The sequence below is a fragment of the Geotrypetes seraphini genome, chromosome 2 (genome assembly GCF_902459505.1).
Source record: "Geotrypetes seraphini chromosome 2, aGeoSer1.1, whole genome shotgun sequence".
Classification (NCBI taxonomy): domain Eukaryota; kingdom Metazoa; phylum Chordata; class Amphibia; order Gymnophiona; family Dermophiidae; genus Geotrypetes; species Geotrypetes seraphini.
In genome coordinates, this window is record NC_047085.1 from 253,518,364 (window position 1) to 253,531,121 (window position 12,758).

Consider the following 12,758-nt stretch of genomic DNA (forward strand, 5'->3'; position numbering starts at 1 on the left):
GGACAGAGCGTTGGATTCTTGCCCAGAAATAGCTAAGAAGAAAAAAAATATATATATTTTTTAGATTGAATCAGGTTGGGCAGATTAGATGGACCATTCGGGTCTTTATCTGCCGTCATCTACTATGTTACTGTCACAAATTCTGTCACCATGTCATTCTCTAAGTTAGAGTGCTAAAGATTCAGCATCTTCCTCTCAGGTGGGGGCTTAGGGCTCTTTGGCCTGGAGAAGAGATAGCTGAGGGGGAATATGACAGAGGTTAACTATGAACTAACTGTGAACTAGGTCTACAAAATACTGAGTGGAGTGGAACAGGTAAACATGAGTTGATTATTTTTCCCAAAACTACAAGAACTAGTGGACATGCCATGAAGTTAATTTTAATGCTTTTAAAACAAACAGAAGAAAATATTTTCCCCTCAATACACAATTATGCTCTTGAACGCATTGCCTGAGGATGGGGTTACAGTAGTTAAGAGTATCTGGGTTTAAAAAAGGTTGGACGAGTTCCTGGAGGAAAAGTGCATAGTCTGCTATGCCCTGGGATCAGTAGCATGGAATCTTGCTAATATTTGGGATTCTGCCAGGTACTTGTGGCCTGAATTGGCCACTGTTTGAAGCAGGATACTAACCTAGATAGGCCCTTAGTCTGAACCAGTAGGGCAATTCTTATGTTCTTAAATTCCTAAAAACCTTCTGGTTTTAATTTGATCTATAATCTATCTATCCTTTACTTTGAAATAATTTACTTTGAAATAATTTACATCTGCCATGTGAAGGTGCTCAGACTCAGAGTGAACCATTTCACAAACCTTAAGCAGTTATGCTTAATGTTACTCTGCATAAATCACAGAACAGCCCCTTGCCTACACATATATTTCTAGGAAAGCAGACAGTGCAAAGTGGACAAGTTGGATTGGTTTGACCCTCACCTTCTATCCTTACATCTAGTCCTGATCTCCTCCCCACTACTCCGAGAGTAGCTCTGAAGATCCAGTCACGTCTCAAAAACAGAAACATGGCCAAAATCCACCTGCAGCTTTCTAACCCGTCTTCAATCTCTTAAAAATACTTCTTTAGGAAGTGCTAGACAAATTGAAATGGAAAAAGCAGGACAATCCAAGAACTGTCGGGCTCAACTGACCTAAAACATAAACTGAAAGAGGCAGCAAAGGCAGGTGAGTGTAGAGCTTGTGGAACCGGAGCTGTGTGCTGCGCCTCGCTCGCAGACTGGCCTCATCTGCTCCTGCAGAGTTGCGACGGCGCTCCGCCTCTTCTTCCTCGCTTTGCTGGAGTTCACCCTGGTCCACGCTCCCTGCTTCCTCTTGGGAGTCAGGTGATCCCCAGTCCATGCTTTCTCTGTGTGTGATTGTTTTATTGTTAGGTTTGTAAGGAAGGAAGGACTTAAGGCCTCATCATTCAGAATCGCACGGGTCACTTTAAATAAAAGCAAGAGAGCGAGAATGACACAGTGAGACAGGAAAATGGATCACTCCTCCACCCCAGCTAAACAAAAACACACCAATGCATCTGCAACCTGTCTGCCTATACCAAAATACCCTATTACAAGTGTGTACAGCAATCTTGCAACTTCTTGTACGTATATGTATATTTTAAATAAATCCACGCTACACACACACACATGTATGTGTCTGGTAAAACGAACATATACACTTGTATACCTCTGTCCACCTAAAAAGAAAATAATGTATTCTGTGACTAGCAAGGGTTCTCAACTCAATCCTCAGGACACACATAACCAGTCAGGTTTTCAGGATACCCCTAATGAATATGCACAAAATACATTTGCATGTGTGGCATAGTGGTTAGAGCTACAAGCTCAGCACCCACAGGTTGTGGGTTCAAACCCCACACTGCTCCTTGTGACCCTGGCCAAGTCACTTAATCCTCCACTGTCCCAGGTACATTAGATAGATTGTGAGCAAACCAGGGAAAATGTTTGAAGTACCTGTATATAAATTATAAAAATATGAAAAGGTGGTATACAAGTCCCAATCCCTTACCCACTATATGCAAATCTCTCATGCATATTTATGGTATGTATCCTGAAAACCTGACGCTGGGTATGTCTTGAGAACTGGGTTGAGAACCCCTGCTCTATAGCCAAGAAGAAGCTCCAAAGATTTTTAACCTGTTGCCTACTGCAAGGGGACTGTTCCTGCCCCATTCCTGTAAGCTCTGCCTTAAACCGTACAAGCCTCGAAAACTTATGATTTTAAAGTGTTTGAGGATTGTGCAGATGAGGACAGAGCTTACAGGATAATGGGGCAGAGACAGGAAAAGAACTCGCGGGGATGGGATGGGAATATTAGTTCCTGCGGGGACGGGAAAAAAATTTGTCCCCGTGTCATTCTCTAGTGCTGAGGACTGACTTTATGCTCTCAGATAGTGTAAAGCAAAGAGGAGATTTTTAGAGCCGTTATTAGCCTCTGCGTGTTCCCTTTCACTTCTGTCAGTAACTAGTCTTACATTGCTGCCTCTAAGAGAAGGGTGGTGAATTTGCATGTCTACGGTGCAAGAAGCATAGATTGGAAGAGGCTTACAAGAGTCCATATTTGCTCTGATATTTGGACAGAATGGTCTTGCACTTCCCCACTTGCTTGCGCAGCTCTGCCACCTCCATACGCAGCGCCATGTTCTCTTTCTCCAGGAAAGCTGCTCGGACGGTGATCTGATTCTCCTTCAGTCGCCGGGCATCGCGTGAGCGCTTGGCAGCCACATTATTCTTTTTTCGGCGTGACCAGTACTTCTCGTCCTGGAAAGCACAAAAAAGAAGAGCAGGAAGTGAGAGGCTTTGAGCAGCGGTGTCCTTCTTTGGTTCACAGAAAGCTCTGTACAGCAGCCAAGGGAGTAGGAAGAGGTCTGCTATGGGGCTCAGATGTAATCTTGTTTATAGCAGCAGGGCAAGACACCAGGATTCTATCCTTCCTATCACTGAAGGCCAGCAGAGGACAGGCCTGCATTAAGTCCATCAAACTAGGAGGATAGGCTACCTTCATTTTTGGCAAACAGGCAGTGTATGCTGGCCTCCAATGGCAAAAGGAAGTAAGTGACATTTTTATCGAAATTGGGTTATTGGCATATCTGACTTTGGGGAAGCAACTGCTATACATGTACGTAATCCTGCTTGAACTAAATGCTGTAAGGGGGTCCTTTTTTTGTGAAAGTTCACCTGGCAGCATGAACTAATTACTGCAGTTCAAAATATGTTTTCCCTAGTTTTCTCAAAATATGAGTTTTGCCACTTGCTTCCTTTTGCCATTGGAGGGCAGTATGGTTATACAAGGTTCAACTGTAAACAGAGAAAGACAATGCGGCCTATCCAGTCTGCCTTTCTACCTAAAACAGTTTCTGAAATAATATATTCCTTCTAGGAATTTGAGATCACAATCCGCGATGAGATTGTCGCTTGATGTATTAGGTGAAACATGTTATAAAGAAAAACTCAAGCAACAGCTATCTCTGTGGAATACACTGCCAGGATTTTTAAGATTATGTAGAGAGAAACTCTCATTTAAGAAACAGTTGAAAACTTACCTGTTTATTAAAACATTTTATTAGGTTTGAAGAGATATGTATTTTACAGTTCATATGGGGTGAACTTTTATTAGCATTATGCTATTTTTAATAAGAACATAAGAATAGCCTTAATGGGTCAGACCAATAGCCCATTCTCACAGTGGCCAATTCAGGTACCTGGCCAAAACCCAAGGAGTAGCAACATTCCATGCTACCGATCCAGGGCAAGCAGAGGCTTCCCCCATGTCTTAATAACAGACTATGGACTTTTCCTCCAGGAACTTGTCCAAACCTTTCTTAAAACCAGCTACGCTATCCGCTCTTACCACATCCTCTGGCAATGCGTTCCAAAGTTTAACTATTCTATGAGTGAAAAAAAATTTCCTTCTATTGGTTTTAAAAATATTTCCCTGTAACTTCATCAAGTGTCCTCTAGTCTTTGTCATTTTTGACAGAGTGAAAAATCGATCCACTTGTACCCGTTCTACTCCACTCAAGATTTTGTAGACTTCAATCATATCTCCTCTCAGCTGTCTCTTTTCCAAGTTGAAGAGCCCTAACCATTTTAGTCTTTCCTCATACGAGAGGAGTTCCATCCCCTTTACCATCTTGATCGCTCTTCTTTGAACCTTTTCTAGTGCCACTATATCTTTCTTGAGATAAGGAGACCAGAATCGAACGCAATACTCCAGATGAGGTCACACCATGGAGCGAGACAGGGGCATTATGACATTCTTAGTCTTGTTAACCATTCCTTTTTTAATAATTCCCAGCATCCTGTTTGCTTTTTTGGCCGCTGCCACACATTGGGCAGAAGGTTTCATCATTGTACTATATTTGAGTAAGTTTTGAATATGTATGTTTTCTATTGTAACTGCTTAGGAGATATAGGCAGGGAAGAAATTTTTTAAATAAATGTAATAAGCTCTATAATCCTTTCCTATATAGGATTACCAGATGACCAGGAAAACCTGGACATGTCCTCTTTTTAGAGGACTGTCCAGGTGCCCAGGGGGGGATTTCCAAAACCCGGCAGTTTGTCTGGGTTTTGGAAGGCCTCGAGCCCGGGGCTGGGTCTGGAGAGCATCTGAGCATGCATGGATGTGACGTGACATCGTCATGTCAAATCCATGCATGCTTGGATGCTCTCCAGATGTGGCCCCAAGCTTGGGGAAGAAGAGATCAGATTTGTGTGAGGGCAAAATGGGGTGGGGCCACACGTCCTCTTTTTTTTTTAACAGATGAAATCTGGTAACTCTATTCCTATATCTCAGAGATCCTCTGTGCTTGCCTCATGCCTTATTGAATTTAGATATTCTCCTTATCTATCTAGTACCTCAATCACCCTTTTCCATAACAAAATATCTTCTATATTAATCCTGAATCTATCTAGTGTGATGCCCCCTTATTCCTTTCAATCGATAGAGACCCACCTCCTGTGCAGTGCAGGTATTCAAATGTCTCTATCATAACTGCACTATCCCAGGTTTGTTCCAAAGGTTTCTAACTCCGGACTATGATTTGTGGATTATTTAGGTAATGTTGACTAATGATAATAATAATAATAATTTTATTTTATTCTTATATACCGCCAAAGCCATGGTAGTTTGAGGCGATTTACAATAAAAAGAGCTGGACAATCAGCGACATAGTTACAATGTAGAATCAACAAATACAAGTATACAGAATAGGAGAGATAATGAACAAAAAATTCTTAGGTAACAAATGGATTAAACAGTTTCTCTTTTACTAATTTTCTAAAACTAAAATAGGATGAGGAGTGCATGATAATGTTACCCAGCCAATCGTTACGTTTATCTGCCTGGAAAGCTAGAGTTCTGTCCAGGAATCTTTTGTAATGGCAGGTCTTTATTGTTGGGTGAGTAAATATGTGGATTCTACGTGTGGGCCTAATAGCACAACCCAAATTAAAGTGGGAAACCAGGTACATAGGGGCCAAACCAAAGATTGATTTGAAACAGAGACTAGAAAATTGCTTCCAGGGGCAGCCAATGAAGTTTTTGATAATAGGGACTTATGTGTTCCCATTTTTTTAAACCGAAAATCAGACGTAGTGCCGAATTTTGAATAATTTGGAATCTTTAAAGGGTTTTCTTGAAAGTTCCCAAATAATTGATGTTGCAATAGTCCAGAATGCTTAGAATAAAAGATTGCACCAGTAGACGAAATGATGCTGCATCAAAGTATTTTCTGATGATTCTTAGTTTCCATAATGTCGAGAAGCATTTTCTAGTCAATAAATCCGTGTGAGCGTCTAAAGTAAGGTATCGGTCGAGAGTCACTCCCAGAATTTTTATGGAATCGACAATAGGAAAGTCCTGTCCATTCAAGGAAATTGTTGAATCTTTGATTTTATCATTTGGGTTCGCCAGAAAAAATTTGGTTTTATCTGAGTTGAGTTTCAGTTTGAATTCTGTCATCCATAATTCAATTTGTTTTAGGACAAATGCCAGGTGATTCTTTGCTCAGAAGTTAGGTCTGTGAGAGGAAGAACTATAGTGATGTCATCCGCATAGATATAGAATTTGACTTTTAAGCTTTGCAATAGATTCCCCAATGGGGCAAGGTAGATGTTAAACAGGGTAGGGGATAGAGGGGAACCCTGCGGAACTCCGCAAGTGTTTGTCCATCTGCAGGATTGTTTATTATCACTGTAGACTTGATAAGATCGTTTACTCAAGAAACCCTGAAACCAATTTAACACTTTACCAGAAAGTCCAATTGACTCCAAACAGTCGATTAGAATGTCGTGATCGACTAAGTCAAAGGCATTACTTAGATCTAGTTGTAGGACTAGTGCACTAGAACCTTGGCTGAATAAATTATTAAGGAAATCTAGTAGTGAAGCAATAACTGTTTCAGTATTAAAACCTGAACAGAAACCTGACTGATTCTCTTGCAGTATGCTGAAGTTGTCCAAATATATTACTAAGTTCTGGTTAACTAGGCCTTCCATCAGCTTTACAAATAAGGGGATGCTTGCAATAGGTCTGTAGTTTGATGTCAGCTTGTTGGATTCCTTCAGATTTTTTATAATCGGAGTGATCAGAATCTGACCTAAATCCTCGGGAAATGTACCGGTCAGTAATAGAGAGGAAAGCCAGTTAAATAACTTGGCTTTGAAGGAGACAGAAGCAACTTTCATAATATTTGGTGGGCAACAGTCTAGTCTGCAGTAAGAATCAGCGTATTTCTTATAAAGTTTGCAGAATTGGTCCCAAGTAGGAATGATGAAATTATTCTAGGACATGTCTACCCTAGATTTGTCTTTGTATTGTGCCACTGGGTAGTTCAAATGGTTGGATGTGGGGACCGGCAGTTTGGATCTCAAATTAATGATTTTGTTGTTAAAGAACTCCGCCAGCGCATCAGCAGATGGGGGGGGGAGTCTAAAGTAGAGTAGGAAAAGGCCTGTGTGTCATAGAGATTGTTAACTAATTCGAAAATGTTTCTGGTGTTGATTTTAAGGCCAAATGGGATCAACACATGGGATCTATTCACAAGGCAAAGGTAGGGGAGGGTCATTAGGGTGGGCAGACTGGATGGGCCGTGGCCCTTATCTGCCGTCTATTTCTATGTTTCTAACCAATTTTTTTGGGCATAAAAATTAGTGCGTTTAATTGTTATAAGATTTTTGTATTCTTTTAGCTTTAGTCTCCAATTCGCTCTCCCTTTGCTGTCTCCAGATTTCAGCCATTGTCTTTCAAGTTTTCGTAGCTCCCGTTTCCAAACCAGCCTTCTAAATTTTTGTTTCTCTTTTTTCTTAATTTGATGGGGGCCATTTTGTTTAGTATCTGTGTACTCATGTTCCAAGAATCTATAGAAAAGGGCTCTAAATCTGGGTTAGAAATTAAGTCAAAATGTGACCAGAATTCCACTGGGTTCACCAAACCTCTACTAGCTATCATATCCTTGTTCATTTTTGCCTCTTTGGATTTGGTTAGGGAATGTCTTACTTGCCAACTAAGTTGGAGGTTACATAATCGGTGGTCTGACCATAAAGAATCAGTCCAGGTAGCTTGCTTCCAGGAGATCTTGGGGTTAATTAGTTCTTTAGAGGAAAAGGTGACTAGATCTAATTGGTGGCCTTTTTGGTGGGTCTATTCTGGGGCCGGCACAAAGAAGTCTAATGAAGAAATAAAGGATAGTAAGTCTTTAGAGTCACCCTGCTCTGACTGCTCTAGGTGAATATTTAAATCGCCAGTCAGTAGGTTATAGGGGCCTGCTACTGAGTTTGTGAGGAAGAATTCGAAAAGGTTGGCCTTAGCTGTGGACCATTTCTTGGGGGGGGGGGGGGGGGCATGTAAAATAGAGTAATTATTAGACCATCTTCTAACTGATCTGACCAGAGTTTACAGGAAGGAATTTCAAGATCCACTGTGGAATTCGAAGCTAAGATGGTAGAGTGGAAGGAATCTCTTAATATGATTGCTAGTCCTCCCCCTCTTCCCCTGTTTCTGGGTAGATATATAATTTTAAACCCTGGTGTAAGGCACTCACGTATTATGATATCATTGTTGGAGACCAACCATGTTTCGGTTAACAGGACAAAATCTGGGTTGGTCTCCTCCAGCCAGTCTTTAACCAGCTGTGACTTGTTTCTTATAGAGCGACATTGTATATCTGGATTTTCAGAAGGCGTTTGACAAGGTTCCGCATGAACGACTACTTCAAAAAATTGCGAGCCATGGGATTGAGGGTGGAATACACACGTGAATCAAAAATCAGATGGCAGATAGAAAACAAAGAGTGGTGGTAAATGGACAATACTCGGACTGGAAAAGCGTCACCAGTGGAGTGCAGCAGGGTTCGGTGCTTGGGCCTGTGCTCTTCAACATATTTATAAATGACCTGGAAATTGGAACGACGAGCGAGGTGATTAAATTTGCAGATGATACGAAGTCATGCAGAGTAGTGAAGATGCAGAAGGATTGCGAAGACCTGCAGCAGGACATAAACACGCTCAAGAAATGGGCCGCGACATGGCAAATGAAGTTTAACGTGGACAAGTGTAAGGTGATGCATGTTGGTAACAAAAATCTTGTACACGAATACAGGATGTCTGGTGCAATACTCAGAGAGATACCCCAGAAAAGAGACTTGGGAGTACTGGTCGACAAGTCAATGAAGCTGTCCGCGCAACGTGTGGCGGCGGCGGCAAAAAGGACAAACAGAATTTTTGGAATGATTAAGGGGATCACGAACAGAACAGAGAAGGTTATCATGCCGCTGTACCGGGCCATGGTACACCCTCGCCTGGAATACTGCGTCCAACACTGGTCACCGTACTTGAAGAAGGACCCGGTACTACTTGAAAGGGTCCAGAGAGCGACTAAAATGGTTAAGGGGTTGTCGTACAGTGAGAGATTAGAGAAACTGGGCCTCTTCTCCCTTGAAAAGAGGAGACTGAGAGGGGACATGATTGAAACCTTCAAGATAATGAAGGGAATAGACTTAGTAGATAAAGACAGGTTGTTCACCCTCTCCAAGGTAGGGAGAACGAGAAGGCACGCTCTAAAGTTAAAAGGGGATAGATTCCATATAAACGTAAGGAAGTTCTTTTTCACCCAGAGAGTGGTGGAAAACTGGAACGCTCTTCCAGAGGCTGTCGTAGGGGAATATACCCTCCAGGGATTCAAGAGAAAGTTAGACAAGTTCCTGCGGAACTGGAACTTAAGCAGGTAGGGCTGGTCTCGGTTAGGGCACTGGCCTTTGACCTAGGAACCACCGCGGGAGCAGACTGCTGGGCACGATGGACCACTGGTCTGACCCAGCAGCAGCAATTCTTATGTTCTTATGAATATTTAGATAACAGCCAAAGAAGTTTTGATGGTAAGGAGAGTCGGAAGTAACTGAGTAGTTAAGATTCCTCAGTGTCCGCTGTTTTTTTACCATGGGGTCTGCTAGGCTTACGTGAAGGGGGTACGACCGGGATTTGAAAAGGACCCCTTTCGGGGTATGATGCACGACTTTTTTTAGTCCTATAGGCCCTGCAGGTAGATTGTGCATGAAAATGCCTACATGTGTTCCAACTGTTAGTATATGAGCCCCTTAAGGGAGGTTTTTTTGCAGTTGCTTCGCAGAAATTCAGAAATAACTCTGGTCTTCTAAAAGAACTTCCTCAAATGGAACATATCAGTCCCCCTATAACTGATTTAAGACAGTCGGAGACTGGATGAGCTTGTCTCCTCAAAATAAATCCTGATAAGACCAAACAACCTCCTGTGGGTGAAGGATCAGGAAAGGTAATTCAGAGCAGGTACCTGAAGATGGATGAAATCATAGGACTCATTTGTGAGAAGACACAAAGCCTGAGAGTTCCTTTACATTAGTGATTCTTAAACATGTCTTGGGGGGAACCCCAGCTAGGTTGGGTTTTCAAGATATCCTTAATGAATAGGCATGAGGCAGATTTGCATATAATAGAGGTGACAGGCGAGGCTGCCTCTTGAAGTCTCGGCAGCCATTTTGAACATCTTTGGATTGGCGGCACTACGGGGGCAATAATGGTTACCATGTCACTCTTTGGAGTTTCAAAAGCCTTCATTAAGTTGTAAAGAGCCAATTTCATAACCTAGGCACTAACATTTACAGGAGGGTTATAAGAATAAATATTTAGAATATTGGCACATATGTCTTAGAATGCCATCTTGGCACTATATTGCACAGCACATATTTGCAAGGGGGAAGTACAGTGGTGTGCTAAATCTGGAACCACTTGTAAATTTTGCATTTTTTCAACTTCCTGACTTTTTATTTTAATTTCTGTGTACTACATTATAAGGGTATACATTTGGCTATTATAATCAATATTTTAAGATCATTTGTTTCTAGTTTTACAATTTTGTTGATACTAGAATATAGCTACTATAACTTTTACAGATCATGCTTCAAAACTGGATTGAGACTGTCCAATCAGCATGCATTATTTCTGACCAATCAGGAGGCTTACTGACAAAAGTGCCAATATCCTGTACATTTGTGCTCTCAAGTGGTGTGTAAATTGGGATTGCCATATTCTGGAATTTCTCTTCAAGTGTCGGTTTGTAAAACAGCATGAGAGCTTTGGGCCTATGAAAATTTGCTTATGTGTCTTTTCCATTGTTTAAAAGTGTTCAGTCAAGGAGTCAAGTCTTCCATTCTTGCTCTTTTCTATTTACTACTTTATGAAATGATTTACCCATCAGTCTGTGGTCATGCACTACCTATCAAATCTTTCGAAAAAGATTAAAGACTTTCTTGTTTTCTGCTATTTCAGATTAGATTTTTTTAATAGTATAATTCATACAAATTTTTAAATTAATATAATGTGCAAAGTCTTAATGCAAACTACATTGAGCCCTCTTTGCAGAGATGATGCGGTATATATGAAACGACGGATTAGATTAGTGGCAATCTCTGTGTATTTTATTTTACACAAGTACAGTACATGACAGCTATCCCACAGGCACTTGTAGAGCGTCTTGTCCAATACTCTATAGATACTACATTGTAATACTGTTTAGTATTTTGTGCCTCCAAGACAAGACAACGTTGCCAGGACTTGAACCAACAAAGCCTACACAAGTCAACAAGATACCATCTTCCAGTTTTCCAGCCCTGTGGAGCTGCATCCTATGTTGCCCTGTAACACTTAGAGCTATGTATGATCAATCCCCTTCCCAAGAGACAATGAGGCCCTGATTCTCCAAAAGTGCGTCCCGATTTTAGGCAGCTGTAGACGTCCTACAGCTGTCTAATCAGCCAATCGGGATGCACGTTTTTTAAAAAAAAATGCTCCCCAGGCAGGCCGCCCGGGAGAGGCGTCCTATACTAAATGCCGATTCTGTAACCGGCGTCTTTAGAGAATCGGGTTAAATTAGACGCGGCCACTATACTTATGGCAGCAAGGGATCTCCCTGCTGCAATATGTATAGCGGCCGCGGTTGTTGCGGCCGCCTGTCCCATCACCGACAGGAGAATGCCTAACTCCTCCTGTCGGAACCCCGGACCCCCCTCCCCCCCCAAACTCGTAATCGCCGACAGGAGGATGCCCAACTCCTCCTGTCGGAACCCCGGAACCCCCTCCCCCCCAAACTCGTAATCGCCGACAGGAGGATGCCCAACTCCTCCTGCCGGAAAGCCCAACGACCCCCCGCCCCAACTAATCTCCCTCCCCCAACTAACCTTTCAATGTTGGTCAGCTGGACGGGTCTTGCTGCCGTCCAGCCGACGGGTCTGCCTCATGGAAATGAGATAGCACGCCCCTTCCTGGCCCATCCCCGCTAAATCTAAGGCCTGACTGGCCCAGGCTAGGCACCTTGGCCAATCAGGCCTTAGGATTAGTGGGGATGGGCGGACCCGCTATGCCTAAGGCCTGATTGGTCCAGGCTTCTACAGCCTGGGCCAATCAGGCCTTAGATTTAGCAGGGATGGGCCGGGAAGGGGCGTGCCGTCTCATTTCCACGAGGCAGACCCGTCGGCTGGACGGCAGCAAGACCCGTCCAGCTGACCAACATTGAAAGGTTATTTGGGGGAGGGAGATTAGTTGGGGCGGGGGGTCGTTGGGCTTTCAGGCAGGAGGAGTTGGGCATCCTCCTGTCGGCGATTACGAGTTTGTGGGGGAGGGGGTTCCGGGGTTCCGACAGGAGGAGTTGGGCATCCTCCTGTCGGCGATTACGAGTTTGGGGGGGAGGGGGTTCCGGGGTTCCAACAGGAGGAGTTGGGCATCCTCCTGTCGGCGATTACGAGTTTGGGGGGGGAGGGGGTTCCGGGGTTCCGACAGGAGGAGTTGGGCATCATCCTGTCGGCGATTACGAGTTTGGGGGGGAGGGGGTTCCGGGGTTCCGACAGGAGGAGTTGGGCATCCTCCTGTCGGCGATTACGAGTTTGGGGGGGGAGGGGGTTCCGGGGTTCCGACAGGAGGAGTTGGGCATCCTCCTGTCGGCGATTACGAGTTTGGGGGGGGGGGGGGGTTCTGGGGTTCCGACAGGAGGAGTTAGGCATCCTCCTGTCGGTGATGGGACAGGCGGCCGCGGCCGCTATACTTTATTGCAGCAGGGAGATCCCTTGCCGCGATCAGTATAGCAGCCGCGTCTACTTACTACAGCTGCCTAAAATCGGGACGCACTTTTGGAGAATCAGGGCCTGAATGCCACTATCTGCCCAGAAAAGATTCTGGTCCAATAAAAGGAAAGAACAGGATAACTTTTACTACA

At 43.4% G+C, this 12,758-nt stretch overlaps 1 protein-coding gene across 1 annotated transcript in view; it reads right to left on the reverse strand.

Moving 5' to 3' along the window:
• Window positions 1-362: 362 nt before the first annotated feature.
• TEF (TEF transcription factor, PAR bZIP family member) overlaps window positions 363-12,758 on the reverse strand; it is a 49,045-nt gene continuing 36,649 nt past the window's right edge. The window contains exons 4-5 of the mRNA XM_033929396.1: window positions 2,565-2,776; window positions 363-1,437 (exon numbers count right to left, since the gene is read on the reverse strand). Of these exons, the coding sequence (XP_033785287.1) occupies window positions 1,416-1,437; window positions 2,565-2,776 (234 nt within the window). The 3' untranslated portion in view covers window positions 363-1,415. The remainder of the gene's footprint in view (window positions 1,438-2,564; window positions 2,777-12,758) is intronic.